The 20,086-nt window shown below is 40.5% G+C and overlaps 1 protein-coding gene and 1 pseudogene across 1 annotated transcript in view; one reads left to right on the forward strand and one right to left on the reverse strand.

Moving 5' to 3' along the window:
* Positions 1–7,198: 7,198 nt before the first annotated feature.
* On the reverse strand, positions 7,199–10,765 carry LOC104302315 (F-actin-capping protein subunit alpha-1-like; annotated as a pseudogene).
* Positions 10,764–20,086, forward strand: part of PLCZ1 (phospholipase C zeta 1) — a 53,044-nt gene continuing 43,721 nt past the window's right edge. Inside the window, exons 1-3 of the mRNA XM_054167942.1 lie at positions 10,764–10,777; positions 11,375–11,498; positions 16,489–16,723. Of these exons, the coding sequence (XP_054023917.1) occupies positions 10,764–10,777; positions 11,375–11,498; positions 16,489–16,723 (373 nt within the window). The remainder of the gene's footprint in view (positions 10,778–11,374; positions 11,499–16,488; positions 16,724–20,086) is intronic.

Raw genomic sequence — 20,086 nt, forward strand, 5'->3', positions numbered from 1 at the left:
TAGCATTGTTAATAATTTGGTCTTTCAGAACAAAGTGAAACAGAGAATATTGTTACAGGGAGTTAAAATTATCAGGATTACTCTGCCTGTGAGGGATTTAATGAAACAGTAACAGAAGGATCAAAGTGACTTTTGAATGTAGAATTTTATGATAAATATATTGAGTTCTGCTTGTTTTCACTCCACCTTTTGTGCTTACAAATATTATGCCAATATCAAAAGAAGATAGATATTAGATATATTGAGTTACAGGGGTAATCTTGCAAATGCCATGAATTCTTCCTCATGAATCCACAAGTTGAGAGAAGTGAAGGAAATTATTTTGATAGCTATAAATATGTTTAGGAAATTATTCAAACTGATCTTGTTTTTAAAAAACATACTGGAAATAACCTCAGTGTCCAAAATAAAGCTTGTAATGGCAGCCATCTGATTTGTTCCCTCTGTCCTGCTACCTGGAGACATATAAATAATCCCCACTTTTGCAGAATGTCAGCAGCTCATAGTCTTTCATGTATTTACTTCCTTATATGCAATGGTCAATTATTTCATCATTAAAAAGAATGATAATCTACTGAATCCACAAAAGCAGTAAGGAAAGTTTAAAGAATTTGTTCTATACTTCCACAGTACAGAAGAAGTGATCAGAATGCAGTTCTCCAGCTACCTTCCAGCTAAATAATGAATTATGTTAATCTTGCTCTTTATATGCCCATAAACCGTGCATTCATATTAACACATTTTCTACAGGTGCAGTGGAGTGTGCTTCCTCTGAGTGCCAGTCCTTAACATAGCTCTAAGTGCATTCCACAGGACAAATTAGACATAGACTTGAACCTCTTTAAATTAAGAACACTCCTGCAGGGAGTAAATTTGCTATAGCTGAGAGCCTAAATACCCATGGGCTCCATGGGTGCTTCACTTGACTGTTGTGTGCTTGACTAGAGAATAAATAAATATTTATAATTTAATTTTCTAAAGCTGCTAGACTTTTAAGTCCATTTCTATATCTAGAATATAAAATAGAATAGAATAGAATAGAATAGAATAGAATAGAATAGAATAGAATAGAATAGACCAGGTTGGAAGAGACCTTCAAGATCATCGTGCCCAACCCATCAACCAATCCAACCCACCTAAACAACTAAACCATGGCAAATCTAGACATGTCTTGTATATTCAAACGGTGTAATGGAACAGAATAATGTAAGTTACAAGATACATTAGAGCCAAAGTCTGAGAATGGATCTGCAGGAGCCTTCTCCATGTTGGTCTAAAGTTCACAGTCAAAAGAAAAGAGTCTTTTTGTGCTCTCTGTACCTTCTCTCTTAGGTCCTTCAGCATTGTATGACCATCTGTAGTGTCCCAGTGGAGATAGTCAAATGATTATAATCTATCAAACAATTTAGTACTTTGTTGAGCTGGGATCTAAACAGCAAAACTAGCAAACAGCTGAAGGCAAATTAGAGCCTATGCATATTAATCTTTTCTTTCCCCCATTAACACTTCACAGGACATCACATATTGTTTTGAAAGACCCCTACGTTTTAAGCACAAATTTGTCCCATAATCTGTATCACACATTTGGCAGCCTAGGTAACTTTGATAATGGAAAGGAAATGATTGCACACAGAATACCAAAATGTTAATTATGCTTTTCATTGACTTCAGCTAAATCCATGAAGCAAGCACCTTTATTTTACAGGCTAGAAAAACTGATGAATGAGAAGGTGACTTTTTATTGCAGATGCCCTTCAGCCATTAATTCTTTAACAACAGAAGAATCAGTAGTAAATACTTGAAAACAAAATCTGTGTTTCCCATATCTATCTCTAATGGGATATAAAAGAAACGTTACAAGTATCAAGTCTTGTGTGAAATAAAGTTCTTAAGTAAAATTAAGAACATCTTCCATGAAGGTGCAAAATTGTTTGTCAGAAATTATCACAGGGATTTATAGAAGATATTCACTAATGAACTCATACACATCATATGCCTAATCTAGTTGAAGATGCCCCTGCTTACTGCAGGGGGGGGCTGAACTAGATGACCTTTGGAGGTCCCTTCCAACCAAGACTATTCCATGATAAAAAAAAATATATATCTTTTTGTCATTAGTTGAGTGCTATAAAGCAATAAAGATAGCATAAGGAAATGATGACATAGAATATACTTGGTTTTAAAGGTAAGTTACCTTTGGCACTTGTCTCAAGATCAATGGAATCCTAATTAATTCACAACACATACAGGATGACATAACTTTTGAAAGCATAAAGAAGTCCATATTTCTGAGTCTGACTTCTGAGTGATGAGCTACTCAGGGGACATTCTTTCAATGGTATCTTCAGTGGTGATGGTGACTTAATTGCCACTAGGGCATTGGTTTCAATATTGGTTTTGTGTATAGTTGTATGTATTTAATTTATTATTATTACTTCCATTAAAATAGGTTTTGTTTTCTTTTCCAAGAGAGTGTCTGTCACTCATTTAGTGACTGGGCAGCACTAATCTTACACACAAACTTGTATTTTCATCTTTGTGTGCTTAGGACTTGCTATGGCCTGTGCCATGCATTTGGTTTAAAGTGTAACTCCGACAGACAGACTATGTATCAGAATTCAGGTAACAGTGAAATTGCACCAACAGCATTGTACCCAATGTCTTGTCTTTTCTGGGCCTCTAAACTTCTTGTGTCTAGGAATAAACACTGGAGAAGTGAATAAGCAAAGACTTTGGATACCTTTCTTTACTACCAGTCTGCCCTGGGAGTTGTTCCTACCTGAACATGACCTCCATACAGGTGAAGCATGTGATGAGCATACTTAGGTAGCTGTAGGCTTGTAAGGGCTGGTGCACTGATCTGTGATCTGTAGAGGTAGATTGTGAAGCTTTGCTAGCAAAAATAGATGTCATAGATGAGGAATGCCTCTTATAATTTTGGAGAATCCTAAGATACCATGTTTTAAATAGTTCATGAGGGTTCTTCTTTTTAAATAGCAACTTTTTGAAACCACAATGCATTTTTAATAACCCCAAAGCTTTCATTAAAAGAATATGATATTATCCACAACTTGTGTAAGAATGGCACACTGACTTAGAAAAGATCTTTCACTTCACATGTAAGAAATCCCATTTCTCAGATTTGTTGAGCATATTATAGCATTCTTATTGCAGAGGGGAAAATAATCCTTGAAATTGGTCTTCCTGTAACTGGAGCAATGATGAGTTGGTTATTTGAAATCAGTGAGAGATATACACTTGATGGAATGTTCGTTCTAGTTCCTTCACTTTTATTCCCTCTATTCCTAAATCATGCTTTCCTTCTCCACAACTTGATAAGGAATAGGGAATAAGGAAGTTGATAAGGAATAGGGAATAAGGAGATTTAATACAGAGTAAAGCCTGGAAATCATACAAAAAGGGTGGGGTTTTTGTTTGTTTTGCTTTGTTTTGTTTTGTTTTGTTTTGGTTTGGTTTGTTTTGTTTGTTACAGTTTTGGCTTTTTCATATACAGATTCCTTCCAGTGACAAGGAGTGTTGATAGACCACTGCTTTCTGCCAACATATAACTTGAGTCTTATGTGCCTGTTAAAGATTTGTCTCTCTCTAATGAAGCTACAGAGAAAACTGTGTTAAATTCAAAATAGGTTTGAAAACGAAAAGGTGAAGTTTATTTTGCTAAATGTCCTTATTTTGACAGGTTTTCTACTTGCTGATGTACTAGCAAAACATGAAGCAACCTTCATTATGAGAACATTAAACATTCAGTCAAAATACTAATATTAAGTGCTCATCTTCTCCCATTTGGAATGCAGCTGGAAGCTGACAATGAAGTTCAGGCTAAGCTCTAATGTTGTGTACTTTTGCTTTCTTTTCATAGTGTTTATTCCTTCCCAAGTTTCAACTTTCAAAAGTAATTTAAGCCATGAAGAATCTGGAGGGAAAACTGACAATGCTTATATTGCAATTACCTTTCCCAGGTTAATTTCATATGCTTTGCAAAAGCAGATGATTAGCCAGATTAGAACTTTTCCTCTGAATTCCACCCCTCTGAGTAGCTTTTGGTATCACAGATTCTCTCTTTTACAGAGAAAGGAAATGGAAGGAAAATGAAAAGTTCATAAAAGTAGGCTGATGATAGGGGAGATATGAAAACCACCTAATCCTACAGTATTAAATGTTTTTATTATTTGTACTCCTTGCTACTGTTGTGCTGTATAGAAGCTGCATTTTCCAGAAGAGAGAGTTTAATTCTACATAACAGAACAGTATATTGCAAAATGTCATATATTTGTATCTCACAAGGGAATAACTGCTGAAACAGAAAGTCATTTAATTGCTTCTCTTCTACATTGTTCCCTACTGTTCCTTATTGCTAGTTCATGTTCAGTATTCATGTTTGAATAAAGTGTTGGGTTTGGTTTTTTTTCATAATCCAGGATTTTTAGAGAGATGTCCCTCTTTCTGTCAACACTTAAATTTATATCAAAAATTGTGTGTACTATTCTGTACTGCAGATAAGAACTACACTCACAACAGGCTATCTTCAGTACAGCTGCCCTGGACACTAATATTTTTAATAAAATTACTCCTAATTTCAATAGATAGTCACTGATTCTAATAAATACCATGGAAAGACAGCTGCTTCCTCGTTGAATGGTCTCTAGCAGCAACACAGACACTAAAAGAGGTGGATTGGTGTTGGATGGATCTCAGTAACAGCTGTGGGGTGAAAAGAGAATGACCCATAGGTAATGCAGCTTTTTGTGAAGAACTGAAGGAGTGCAGAAAATGCTCTCCATTCTCCCTCCTCCTTCCTCTTCAAGTGCATGGGGCACGTTCCTTAACAAATAGGCATCTGTAAAAGGCATTGTCAGGGAACACTGTCACAAGGGCAGCAGGCTGCTTTCTGCTTGCAGGAAGGCTACCCTATGTAATGAGTGCATTTCTGCACATAAATTAGTACAATGCTCCCAGAATGTTTCTACTCATTGACCATAAAGATGAACAACCAGATGAAAAATGTGCACTAGTCAATGCCAGTCTGAAGGAATTCAGAATATAGCAAAGGATATTTAATTTATTTTAGTTTCACACAATGCTTGTTATCCCCTAACACTATTACATTGACTGTTTCTTTTAAAACAAACCCAGCTGAAAGTGATTGTGGCCAGTATGAAGAGCAAAGTTGTAAAGCCACTAATCAGTATTTACAAAAGGCCATGTGACAATGTAATTGCCACCAGTAGTGACAAACAAAAGTAAAATCTTATGCTCACATTAAAACTGGTTATTAGTTGGAAGAATAATACTTAAATGTTTGCTTGAATATTTTTAGAAGGTGTTTTTTTTTGTTTAGAATACTGCTTGAAATTAAACATTGTTTCTAGTAAAACTCTAATTAAGAAGTATGTTTACAGAAAACAACAAAAGTGGTAGGAATTTCCTTTATTGCAACAAACACTTCAGCAAAACATCGCTGTCATAGTTTGAAAGCAAACCATAATAGAATCATAAAATCATAGAACAGTAGGGGTTGGAAGAGACCTCTGAAGATCATCCAATCCAACCCCCCTGCCAAAGCAGCATCAGCTAGAGCAGGTCATGCAGGAACACATCCAGATGGATCCTTAAATTCCCCAGAGGAGACTCGTAAACCTCTCTGGGCAGCCTGCTGCAGGGCTCCAGCACCCTCCTGGCAAAGTTTTTCCTCATGTTCAGGTGGAACTTCCTACGTTCTAGCTGGTGGCTGTTGCCCCTTTTCCTATCACAGGACATGATTGAAAAGAGGCTGGTACCATCTTCTTGACACCCACCCTTCAGATATTTATAAGCACTGATAAGATCTCCCATTAGGCCTTTCTTCTCCAGGCCAAACAGCCCCAGGTTTCTCAGCCTTTCCTCATCAGACAGATGTTCCAGTCACTTCATTATCCTCATAGCCTCTGTTGGACACTCTCTAGTGTATCCCTGTCCCTCTTGAACTGGGGAGCCCAGAACTGGACACAATACTACAGATGTGTCCTCACCAGGGCAGAATAGAGGGGGAGGAGAAACTCCCTTTAAGATTCAGGGAGGATCAGCTGAGCAATCCTCACTTCCCTGGTTGAGAGACCTTGCAAACTTTCCCCTTCTCCTCCCCAAGTTCTCAAAGGCCTCACTTGTGCATTGGGTCCAAAATTGGATCCACATGCCACTGAAGTTAGTGAAAAGCCTCCATCTGGCTAAAGGGCATTTTGAACAATCCTTAGGCTATTAAAATGCCCCAAAAGATGGGTGGGGAGGGTCCAGCCGGTCCTAGTCCTCCTCGGAAAACTCTTTGCCCATGTTTCAGACACAATCCCTGAAATGTCCGTGAGGAATGGAGACAGGGAGCCATCCCCAGGAAAGGGGCCCTCAGCACCTCTCAGCCCTCCTCTTCCTCTCCCAGTAGGGTATCTTTAAAGCCACAGAGATCCCAGAGCAGCCATAGGTTGTCACTTGCATAGACATCACAGTGGTCTCCTGATGTCACAAGCTACTGGCTGTGTTCTAGTCAGCACTCACTGAGTGTTGGGGCACTCAGACACCACGGTGGCTAGGAAGAAGAGAACCCAAAGCAGCAACATGAGCAGAAAAGTGACCAGATGCCCACTTCTATGCAAGCAATCCAAGAAGAGAGTGCAGTGGATGAGGAGGGTGAAGAATCAGTTTCTGAATAGAGCTGCCATGAGCTCCATGGTAACTGTGACCTTCACATTTCACTTAGCGAATGGTGTGGACAATGTGCAGGTGTATCTATCTACAGATGAAGAGCCCATGCAGGTGGATCCACCCGTAGGTGAAGGGCCAATGGAGGTGGATCCACCTGAGGATGGAGTAGAACCAATGGAGATAGATCCACCAGCAGAATTGTTCCCCTGGCAGCAGAGCATTGTGCCAGCACTCCCCTACAGAACATCGCTGAAGCAGCGCCATAGTGACACCTTGTCAGTGCCCTGCCACTGGCACAGAGGCCCACACTGACACCAGCTGGGCTGTCAACCCTCTACACCTGGCCCATCCGCTCCCGTATTCTGCTTTCCTGGCATCATCAGTTCTTGTGTTGCCCTTCCTTCCCATCCCCTACCCTCATCCCTTCTGAAGACATACCATCTCCTCTGCTATCTGCCTGAAGAAAATGGGACCAGTGCTGCACCAAGAGAAGTCCCTAAGAGGATCAGCAAGGTCCCATGGGGCCTGAAGATGGAGTTTCCTCAGACTCTCCACAGCAGTGCATGAAGAGCAGCAAGAGATCAAGGGGAGACTCTAAACACAGACATTCATCTGGAGAAGCAGAAGACCACAGATCTGCCAAGAAGACTTGCTGGCTCTCACCATTAATCCCCTTTAGCTGTTTCATTAGTTTGTTAAGATTAGGCAACTTTAAAAGTAGAAAACCCCAATAAAGCAAGAAATTGGTAGTAAAAACTCTTTCCCTGTCTGTGGTTTAGTTCTTTGGCAGCAGCACTTGGACTCCTCTGGCATCTCCTGGTGGCCCCAGACCAGCACACACATGAATGTGTGGGGAACAAGTCCAGCTCTGGCCTTTCAGGAAAGAAATTTTTCCTCATCTCCAACCTAAGACTCTCCTGGCACAATTTCAGGCCATTTCCTTCTATGACCTGATACTAGGGAGAAAAGAGCAACCCCCACCTCAATGCAACCTCCTTTCATGGAGTTGTAGAGAGCAATGAGGTCTGCCCTCAGCCTCCTCTTTCCAGACTAAACAACCCCAGTTCCCTCAGTTGCTCTTCACCAGACTGGTTCTCTAGACCCTTTACCACCTCTGCTGCCCTTCTCTAGACACACTCCAGCAGCTCAATGTCCTTCTTGTAGTGAGGGGCCCAAACTGACCACAGTTCAGATGTGTTCACAGTTCAGAGCTTTTTCTGCATTTTCAGCAACGAGACCCCAAAATGCCCATGTAGCCCCACTGCTCCCATTCCTTGACCACTTGTGAAAATCAAAGCGGTCCTTCTGAAGATCTGCTTGATCCTGCTGCAACTACTAAACATGACAATGAGCTAATACACTGCAATGAGGTGCTCCTCCAGGCTACACACAAAGAGAGTCTTGGAGATTAGGTACCATCCAAGCCAGGTGAGAAACCAAGGCAGTAAGTCAACTCCTAAAGTTATCTAAAAGTTTGGCTCCTCTAGCAGAGGAAACTTAGAGAGTTTGGGCCCTTCTGGGGCAGCCAGAACACTGTAGGTCTCAGATCAAGAAAGGATTAGATGACTGGGGGACAAAAACATCTCTGTTATAGGGGAAGAATGAGAGAATTGTGTCTTCCTAGTCTGAGAGAAGACTGAGAAGACCGAGGGGGGAACTTATCAATGCTTGTCAACAGATAGATTTTGAACAATCCCTAGGCCATTAAAAAATGCCACAAAGGATGGGTGGGGAGGTTATAACCAGTTCTGGTCCTCCTCAGAAAACTCTGCTAGTGTTTCAGACTTAATCCCTGAAATGTACCTCCTTGAGGAAAGGACACAGGGAGCTGTCCCCAGGACAGGGGTACTCAAATCCTCTCAGCAAGTTGGCGTTTGCAGTAAACACTGGGAGGAGGGATGTAGCATTGCTTTATTCCATAATGCTGCAACACTCAGCATAGTTCTGCTTAGTTCTGAAATTCTTCACTATCTATAAGAAATTTATTCCTGCTGTGTACTCAACTCCCTTTGTTGATATGACTATGTTAGTGATGTCTCTTGTGTATACAGAAAAGCTAGGGAAGGACATTTTACAAGAGTTTCTAGTAATAGGATGAGGGGCAATGGCTTGAAATTATTTAGGCCACCATGTCAACTAGTGAGTTTTCACAGTATCACAGTATCACCAAGGCTGGAAGAGACCTCAAAGACCATCAAGTCCAACCTATCACCCAAGACCTCATGACTAGACCATGGCACCGAGTGCCATGTCCAATCCCCTCTTGATCACATCCAGGGATGGGGACTCCACCACCTCTGTGGGCAGCACATTCCAATGATGAATGACTGTCTCAGTGAAGAACTTTCTCCTCACCTCGAGCCTAAACTTCCCCTGGCACAGCTTGAGACTGTGTCCTCTTGTTCTGGTGCTGGTTGCCTTGGAGAAGAGACCAACCCCCTCCTGTCTACAACCACCCTTCAGGTAGTTGTAGAGAGCAATAAGGTCTCCCCTGAGCCTCCTCTTCTCCAGGCTAAACAACCCCAGCTCCCTCAGCCTCTCCTTGTAGGGCTTGTGCTCAAGGCCTCTCACCAGCCTCATTGCCCTTGGGCAACATGGAAGCACTTCTGTGTTACAGACAATGGTGATCAGATGTTGATCATTCAATAGTTTATTGCAGTTCATGAAAGTGTGAGTAACATTGAGTTTCCTTAGCACCAGAACAATAGGATACAGTCTCAAGCTGCACCAGGGGAAGTTTAGGCTGGATGTTAGGATGAAGTTCTTTGTAGAAAGAGAGATTGGCCATTGGAATGGGCTGCCTAGGGAGGTGGTGGAGTCACCATCACTGGAGGTGTTTAGGAAGAGGATGGGGCACTTGGTGCCATGGTTTAGTTGATTAGATAGTGTTGGATGATAGGCTGGACTAGATGATCTCAAAGGTCTTTTCCAACCTGGTTAGTTCTGTTCTATTCTATTCTATTCTATTCTATTCTATTCTATTCTATTCTATTCTATTCTATTCTATTCTATTCTATTCTATTCTATTCTATTCTATTCCCCCCTCACATATCCTCTGACAAAGCCTGAATGTTTTCCAGAATGGCCATAGGAAACTTGGTGTCCTCAGCTTTCATAAATTTCACAAAAATCTGTAGCAAACTGTCTTTTGGTCTGTCACATTTAGCGTTTCACCCGTGACCTTGATGACAGTTGCATGGAGGCTGGTATCTTGGAAGTAGTGTGGATGAGAAAGATCCCTGTAACCATGGGTGGTAAACTGAGTCAGGATGAAAGTCCAGTCTGACTTCCAAAGGCTGTTCTGGTCATTTGAAGGCTGATACTGATGAGCACCTTCATCCAAAGGCTCTTCAAAAGGTATAGCTGCCTCTTGCCCAGATCCCTACAGGGAAAAAGACAGATCGTGTATGATTTCAAGCCCTTGTGTCAGGTCTCTTGCCACAGTTCTGCCTCATCTAGCATCACACCATGCAGCTGGTTAACCCACACAATTGGCTAAATTCAACAGAGGTTTTGTCCTGTGGGCCAAAGGGGTGCTGTGCCCCTACATTTTTATAGTAGGATCATTTATTTCACAAGGGGTGAAGTTGTTCTTGTTGTGACAGGTCCCACACACAGGCAGCCTCCTGCCCCACCACCTTGTCATCAACCTGACCAAACCGCTTGGGAGGAGACTGTTACAGTAGGCCTCCGATGAGGGATGCCTTCTCCAGCTCACACTGCTCCTGCCTTGTGCACGTGCCCCAGCGTGGCGAGGGCTGTCCCACGGGCACAAGCCTAAAGGCAAAGGGACAGCACATGGGCTGCTTCGTGCTGGAGAGAAAAGGCACAAGATGGCGGCAGGGATAGTGGTGGTGGGAAGGGGCCTGTGCTGGGGCCGTGCAGCTTGTGACCTCACAGTGGCACCAGGACAGCGCCGGCTGGGGGCAAGGGCGGGGCCGTGCCGAGGGGGCACAGGGCTGTGAGGCAAAGGGCCCTGCTGGGAACCAGAGCAAGCCCGGGTGATGCCCTGACAAGCGCTGCCAATGTCACTGCAGTGAGGAGACCAGAACAGGAGACACACAGCCGCCATGGAGGAGAACAGATATCCTCCTCCTGCTCTACCCGCTCCGCCTTTTGCTGGTTTACCTCTTCCTCCTCCTGTTGCCCTGCAATGGCTGCCATAGTGCGAGCTCCCCCTGCATGCATCTTCCCTTCTCGACCTAGGCTGGGCCTGTGCACACATGGGACCCCCCAGCTGGGTGACAGGGGAGGGGCTGGTCTAGCTAGGGTAGTTGGAGCTGCTTGGGTTGGTGCAATGCTGGGAGCACTCAGCTTGTTCAGGCTTTTTGCTCCCACTCCTCTTCCTGCCATTCCCCATGGCTTCTGGATCCCCTGAGTCTCCCCACATTTCCCTCTCTCACTGTGCCCCTTTCTTCACCCTGTCTACCCCTTGTTTTCCTTCACACCCTCCCCTTCTCTTACTCTTGCCCTTTTAATCATTTCTGTCCTTGGAGTTTCTAGATGCAGAGCAAAAATACCTTGCTGTGTGCCTCAGAGCCTTCTGCATTCTTAGAAGACAAGGATGTTCTGGAGTATGAGAAAAGCAAAGTGCAAGCTTTTTATTAAACTGTTCCCCCTCCTTCCCTTATTAAAAAGCAATGTCATAGGCCAGAATTTTCCTTAACCTGAGCTTGCATACATGGTTTTTGTCTATCATCCAGGATGAGTTCAGGGATGGGAAGATTGATTTGCAGAGCACAATGAAGCTGCTTACAAAAATGCAAATACCTTTTAATTTCGCACACATAAAACATATTTTCAAGGTGAGGAATATATGGATTAAGTAGTTAAATCTGTTTAGAAGTCAAGTTACCTGAGTGTCTTATCTTTTTTTTTTTTTTTTGACTTTTGGAAATGTTTTGAGGAGTGAATTTCATGCTAGTACAATGTGCAAAATTAGAAAATGATTTGCCTCTTTCGGGTGATTAGTTTCTGTGTAAACCAGGTAATTGAGCAGTTGCATTTGAATCATAGAAAGATTCATGTAATCACTTAAGCTGGAAAAAACCTTTAAGATCAAGTCCAACCATTAACCTAACAGTGCCAAGTTTACCACTAAACCATGTCCCTAAGAACCACGTCTACACACCTGCCTTGAAGGATGGTGGTGACTCAACCACTTCCCTGGTCAGCCTGTTCCAATGCTTCACAGTCCTTTCAGTGAAGAATTTTTCCTAATATCCAGTCTCAACCTTCTCTGGCACAACCTGAGCCCATTTCCTCATGGCCTATCACTTGTTATTTGAGAGAAGAAACCAACCCCAAAGTAACATCATCTCTTTGCCACACTAAAATATGTAACATGATGGAAACTATGTAAGTCTTGATTTCCACCCCTTGTAATGTGTCCTCAGTTGAGAAAAATTAGAACATTCTGTTTTCATACCATCCATGTTTTCTGTGATCAAATTAACAAGTCCAGACATGCCTGTCTGATGCTGAGCAGAGCCATTAGAGTGACTTCATAAAAATTCTTTTTCCAGGACAATACTGAGTTGTCTGATCTGCTCAGGCTTCAGGTCAACATAGATCCAGCACATATGTTCATTCAATTTTCTGCTGTATCTCTGTTCTGAAGTATTTAAGATGTGTACCCTAATGGGTAGGAATTGCACTCAAACCTCTGGGAAAGGATGTGGCAATGTTTAAGAGATTTTTATGACTGTTACTTAATACAACAAGAAATTTTACTTACTACTAAGTTAATTTAATGTAGGTAAACAAACTACCATTAAGTGGTCTCAGTAAATAAATCCTGCAGAATTTATGTGCCTTTCATATTCCTTAGGTCCCTTCTAGTAATTACTCAAACCCCACAATTTTTCCTTTCAGTGCATTTATTTTTTTAATCAAAAGCATAACCCTGTTTTTCCTAAGGGTATGAAGACAACTCACTATATTTATGTGTGTGATTTATTTATTTATTTGTTTGTTTGTTTGTTTAAGAATTGGCTGATACTGTCCAGATTTGACAGAGGAGAATTAACTATGTCGAGAGAAAATTTTGTGTCACATCATGCTCACAGGCAGGCAGGCAGGCAGAGGGAAGGCATGATTTCCTCACTCTGTCTTGTTCCTCTCTCATTGTTCTTTGCCTTGTCAAGCCAAGGTAGAACTGGCAGTGTGAACTCAACCCGTGCTAAAGAGGCTGCCTGCATTTTTTGAACTTGCACTACATTGGGAGAATTGCCAATCCTGAGAATCTCATGAGAATTTGAAACTATTTTCATTGTATTCTGTGTTTTCCACCTACTTTGCTTTCTGGCAGAGAGATGATCAATTGTGGGGAGAGAGTAATTATTTGAGGAAGTGACCTGCATAGAACAAGCCTGATCTAGTTATATTTTAACAATATAAGATGCTTAATGGTCTGATCTAGTTATCTGGAGCAGCACTGGTAGATATTCTTTGCTATTTAGGAGAAATTAGAGTATATTCAGTAGTTTTTGGGGCTCAAGTTGGTCATCAATACAATATGTGACAATGAAATGCAGTCTGAAAGGAAATCTTACTGGCATCATTGTAAGTAACTTTGCACTAACACTTAATTGGATGCTTATACATGACAAATTCAACTTAATAGAAAACATATTCTTTTAAAGTTTAATATTTTTGTCTTGTCCCTTCTCTTTGAATTTATTTTAATGTTTCTTTGAGAAATGTCAGAATTATGAACATTAAGATTTTTAAGAACGATAGACTGTCATGTCATTTTCCTCAAGACTAAGTCTTTTTAGGAGATACTTCTTTTCTGAACAGCACAGATTTGATGTGCATTAATGGCAATAAGTATAGCAAAAAGCTGCCATCAAAGATTTTTTAACAATATCTTTTCCTTTTTTTTTTTTTTAATATTGACATGTTTGTCATAAGAAATTTGAAAAGCTCTTCTGTGTACTGCAATTTGTCTGTATTTCATCAAAAGGTAACTGAGATAGAAAATTTAATGTTTTGCCCTGCTTCATTTTGTGTGTTCACCTAAGTGAACATCTCTGGAGTCTTGATAGATTGATTAGTTCCAAACTAAGTTGGGATTTTCCTTTTCTATTTAACATTTAAGAGTAAATTTGCAGCTTTTTTAAGGGCACTGAAATTGAGATTGAGGGTGTCAATCCAGTAATATGCATTATTAACATTTGGACTGATTGATTTTCTTGCTGGTGATAATTAATATTCTCTTTCACAAAGTCAAAGCTAAGACTGAAGTGCAGATTTGTACAGCTTTTGGCTAGAACTCATGAAATTTACCTTTCTATTTCTTTTGGTTATCTAACATGTTCTTTAACGGTTGTACTTGTTCAGACACGTCTTAGTAGGCAATGTACTGCATAGGAAGAAGATGATAATCTATCATTAAGCTTTTCTGGTATCTCATTCAAATTTAGCTAAATTAGTAGCAAGAAAAAAAAATATCTTCACAGAGCAGCCAGAACTCAAGTAAGCCATGCTTATGGATGGTTATTTTGGCAACTGTAATAACAATAGCGAGTTCCATGCTGTTAGATGCTGAAAATCAGCCTCCTTGGTCATCTTAGTTTAAGAAGCTAACAGATTCTCAAACTGATTAGCAAAATTTTAGCTAATCTTACAGTGGCAATTAATGAAACAATGAATTGCCATTGCTTGCTGAATTTTGTGAACAATTTTGCCAGAAGATTTTGAATGTTAGTCTTACTTTGGCAACTTTTAAGAATAATGCGAGCTGAAGTTTTAGAAACATCTCTAGTTCATAGTCCCAATTACGTATTTCATGTGGAAATTTTTGAAGGATAAAGAAAGTTGGTAAGAAGTGGTAAAACAGGTGTGATTTTTTCTGAAATTCTTTTGCCCTTTTGATTTTTCTGGTGGCTTTTATACTGAACGACCGAAATTAATTACTATGATAACATTCTGCAAGCTCTATGAAAACAAGCTTACAGTTAAAAACATTCTGCAAGTGTGAATAATTAGTCTGAGTTAAGCATTCTAGCTTGTTAAGAATAGAACACAATGTCATAGGCTGTTATAAAGTATTTTATCTCCAAACTTTAATAATGTTTCTTATTTGATGTATTGAAAGCCTTGGATCTCATGATCATGGAATCATAGAATCAATAAGGTTGGAAAAGACCTCAAAGATTATCAACTCCAACTTGTCACCCAAGATGTCATGTCTACTAAACCATGGCACCAAGTGCCATGACCAATCCCCTCTTGAACACTTCCAGGGATGGTGACTCCACCACCTCCCTGGGCAGTACATTCCAATGGCTAACAGCCCTCTCTGTGAAGAACTTTCTCCTCACCTCCAGCCTAAACTTCCCCTGGTGCAGCTTGAGACTGTGTCCTCTTGTTCTGGTGCTGGTTGCCTGGGAGAAGAGATCAACCCCCTCCTGGCTACAACCTCCCTTCAGGTAGTTGTAGAGAGCAAGAAGGGCTCCCCTGAGCCTTCTCTTCTCCAGGCTAAACAATCCCAGCTCTCTCAGCCTCTCCTCATAGGGCTTGTGTCAAGGCCTCTCCCCAACCTTGTTGCCCTTCTCTGGACATATTCAAGAGTCTCAATGTCCTTCTAAAATTGGGGGGCCCAGAACTGGACACAGGACTCAAGGTATGGCCTAACCAGTGCTGAGTACAGGGGCACAATGACTTCCCTGCTCCTCTGGCCACACTATTCTTGATGCAGGCCAGGATGCCATTGGCCTTCTTGGCCACCTGGGCACACTGCTGGCTCGTGTTCTGCCGCCTGTCAATCAGTCCCCTTAGGTCCCTCTCTGCCTGGCTGCCCTCCAGCCACTCTGACCCCAGCCTGTAGCCCTGCATGGGGTTGTTGTGGCCAAAGTGCAGCACCCGGCACTTGGATTTGTTGAATGCCATCATGCTGGACTCTGCCCATCTCTCCAGCCAGTCAAGGTCCCTCTGCAGAGCCCCTCTATCCTCTAACAGATCAACACCTGCTCCCAACTTGGTGTCATTTGATCATCCTTACTTACTTTTTTAGGTTAGTTTGCTACATAATGTATATTGATTGAACTGAGAGTATTTTCAATATGGTTTAAATTACTGTTGGAGGGATATTATACAGAACATTTTCTGCTCAATAACTTTTATGCTGCAAATTTACTGCGTAGCATTTTAGAGGGTTTATATAATGTGCTTTAATATTTCCCGTGCATTATATAGCAAATTATTGTAATTGCTTAGATGGCAACTAGGTCATATTGTTCCTTTTAATTAGTATAAAATACTTTAAACATTTAAAGTCGAATATAAGTGTGGCCTTTCAGTATCTTACAGGGCCTACAAGAAAGCTGGTGAAGGACTTTTTAGGATGTCAGGTAGTGATAGGACTAGGGGGAATGGAGGAAAACTAGAAGTGGGTAGATTCAGATTGGAGGTTAGGGAAGTTTTTCACCATGAGGGTGGTGAAACATAGGAAAGGGTTGCCCAGGGAAGTGGTAGAAGCCCCATCCCTGGAAGTTTTTAAGGCCAGGCTGGATGTGGCTCTGGGCAGTCTGATCTAGTGGGAAGTGTTCCTGCCCATGGCAGGGGGAGTGGAGCCAGATGATCCATAAGGTCCCTTCTAACCCTCACAAATATATCATTCTATGATTCTATAATGTAGAAGCAGAATAGCATTTGACAATGCATTGCTGTTACTCTTGCCTGAGATTTTCTCCATTGTGCTCATACAATCAGTTAGAGTGTTTTGTGTGTATCTTTGTGTCAGTCCATACCGCTGTACTGACTTTCCTGATTGATTGATTTATTTTGCAGAAAACAGTTGACAAACAGAAAGAACAGAAAATTACCATTGAAGACTTCAGGGCAGTTTATGAGACCATTGTGCATAGATTTGAATTTTATGAACTTTTTTGTACCTACTCTCAAAATGGCAAAGTTCTAGCTGACACTGACCTCAGTGAATTCCTCAGAAGAGAACAACACGAAGCGAAAGACTGTGAAACAACTGCCTTAGAAATGATTTTTATGTATGAACCCATCGAAGAAGGTATGCATAATCTAAATATTTGTTTTCTAGCTGTTATTTATTGTGATTCTCTTGGTGACTGGGTTTTTTTTTTTTTCATTTTTTTCTTTTTAAATTCAGGTCTCTAAGGATTGCAAATGCAACACAACAAAAACACCAAACATTAATAAAACACAAATATGCACAGAGTAGCACTCAGTGATAGCATATCACATTACTTACCAGATCCATCATTATTCTTCTTGTAACACACTGGGTCCAAAACCTACATGAATAGAATAGGATAGGATAGAATAGGATAGAATAGAATAGAATAGAAGGGAATGGAATAGAATAGAATAGAATAGAATAGAATAGAATAGAATAGAATAGAATAGAATAGAATAGAATAGAATAGAATGGAATGGAATGGAATGGAATAGACCAGACCAGGTTGGAGAAGAACTTCAAGATCATCGCATCCAACCCTTCATCCAACACCATCTAATCAACTAAACCATGCAACCAAGGACCCCATCAAGTCTTCTCCTAAACACCTCCAATGATGGTAACTCCACCACCTCCCCAGGCAGCCCATTCCAATGTAGATTGCTTTAAGCAAAATACAATTTTTGTACAACAGATGAAGTGATATAAACTGGTTCCCCCCCTGCCCCCAGCTTAGCTAAGTGTTTAAAAATAATTTTTCTTGATGAATTAGGGGAACATAAATCTTCTATAATTTAAATGTCTAATTTCTGGAATGTGTCCAGAGAAGGGCAACAGAGCTGGTGAGGGGTTTGGAGCACAAGCCCTATGAGGAGAAGCTGAGGGAGCTGGGGTTGCTTAGCCTGGAGAAGAGGAGGCTCAGGGGAGACCTTCTTGCTGTCTACAACTACCTGAAGGAAGGTCGTAGCCAGGTGGAAGTTGGTCTCTTCTCCCACACAACCAGCACCAGAACAAGAGGACACAGTCTCAAGCTGCACCAGGGGAAGTTTAGGCTGGAGGTGAGGAGAAAGTTCTTCACAGAAAGAGAGATTGGCCATTGAAATGGGCTGCCCAGGGAGGTGGTAGAGTCATCATCACTGGAGGTGTTTAGGAAGAGACTTGATGGGGTGCTTGGTTGCATGGTTAGGTTGATTAGATGGTGTTGGATGATAGGTTGGACTTGATGATCTCAAAGGTCTTTTCCAACCTGGTTAATTCCATTCTATCCTATTCTATCCTAACAACAAAACGCTGCATTAACAGATTTTTTTTAGTGCGTGAAAGCTTGCATTTTTGACTGAAGGAATCATTTTATGGAATTTTATGATTATAAAAGTGGTGAATATATGATTCACAGATGTGTCTTACTAACATTCAAATGTTCTGTTCTAGAGAAGTCTTTGATTATCTCTCCATGTTATTACCAATTCTGAATAGAACCATTGAGACTTTCTAGGAGATTAAAGAAAATGTGCCAGAGAAATGCACATGGGGATTTTTTTAAGCTTGGTGTATATGTCTTGTGGAAAAAAAACCCCAAACCCAAACAATTACTCATTATTCAGTATTTGCATAGATAGGTTTAGAGGCACAGTGAAAATAAGAAGATGCATCCCACCATTATCTAGTGTAGTGCCATTCAAAAACTGTACTCCTGTCCCTCTGTTTTCCTGCCAGGCAATACAAAGATAGGTCAAAAAAATACAATCCTGTCTTGTAAAACTTACTTACCTTGTAAATATCAATATGAGCTTGGATGTATTTGTCAGATAAAGAATTTGAGTAATCCAAAATGTATTTGTGAATCAAAATTCCCTTCAGCTTATTCCCAGGATATACATTCTTTTAAGCTTGATTTTTTTTGTGTGTGAGCATGTGTGTATGAGAGGCAGAGCAAGAGGGAGAGCATACATTTGCTATTGTTTCCTTCTTGTTTCATCTGCTTCAGCATGGAGCCTCCACAGGCCACAGTACCAGACAGCAAACATCTCATGAAAGGTTTCATTTTTTTTCTTGCCATAAAGAAAGAAAAATATTTTCAAAGAAGTTCCAAGATAAAAAGGAAACCAGAATGTAATAAACCCTAAACAGCATAAGCATATAATGTAATCCAAGTCTTTAAAATATCCAGTTTACATCCATAATTGGTCTGTAATATGACATTATTTGTATATATGGCAGAGCTGGAATTTGCCTTACCTGGAAGAATGTGGAAAAACACTCTGTCAAAATTCTATGTATATTTTAAAAAGAATATTATTAATAAACTGTATTCCAGACTATCCAAAAGGGAAGGTGAAGAAAAAAACATTTGTCTTTGTGAACAACAGGAAGGTACAAGAAGACAAATTTTTTACTTCTTTTCTTTCGACACAAAATGGGTTATGTGTGCACACTAACTACTGCTAAAGTATCCTAATGGAGAAAATGACTCAAGTTCCTCTAGGGAAAAAATGTGAGGCCTTCATGAATACATGGAACAGTTATGGACATGAAGTCCTGTTTCTTTTAATGTAGAAGCAGAAAATGTCTGCAAATGGTCAGAGGGCAATATGACTGGGTCATGTATCACAACTTAAAAAGCATCCTCTTTCAGTCCTGAATAGTTTTGGTATCTTCTTCAGGCAAAGATAAGAGAGTCTTCTAAAGAAACCCAGCATATTTTCTCCATTGGTAAGAGACAGGTGCATGAATAGTAGCAATTATAAAAAATGATGCCTATCTTAAACTCTCAAAATGATGATATGATATCTTCTACTGAGTGACAGATCTCCAAAGGTTTCGTTTAGCAGATGGTACGCCATTTATGTACATGTGATACTATTTTGCACATCTCCTTTGGTGAGATAGCACCAAATAGTGCTCAAAAATGACTCTTTGATGTCATAGAACATATGCTGCTGGTAATGTTAGTGCAAAGCCACTCTTCCTAGTTACAGATATGTTTTATCATCTTACAGACTTGCTGGGATTTTTGGTAGTTCTTCAAAACCAGGATGATGACTTTAGCTGTACACAGTTCAAGGCCAGCAACTACATTTCCCTGAAAAAAATTGCAAGCCAATGAGGCTTAGAAATTGTAAGGGCCTGTAATAACCTGCATAAAACCACAGATAGTTGTGGTTCATTGATTAGAGACATGATCTGAACGTTTTACTGAAGCCAAAGAGCTTACATGTAGGCTAGCAAAGTAACACAGATTGACTTTATAATGTTTTCATTTTTAGGGGATTAAGCATATTTATTTAAACAAGTTCTGTTCTTGGAAACATTGTATTGATCTTCTGTCAGTGACAAGAGCAGCCAGGAAAGCATCAAAAATAATTCAAAATAAGCAAAACTTTGGAAAGTCAGGATTTTTCACTAATTTACTAAGAATTGTTAGCAAACAAAAAAAATACACTCAGAGAGGAAAAA

The sequence above is a fragment of the Dryobates pubescens genome, chromosome 15 (genome assembly GCF_014839835.1).
Source record: "Dryobates pubescens isolate bDryPub1 chromosome 15, bDryPub1.pri, whole genome shotgun sequence".
In the NCBI taxonomy this organism is placed as follows: Eukaryota; Metazoa; Chordata; class Aves; order Piciformes; family Picidae; genus Dryobates; species Dryobates pubescens.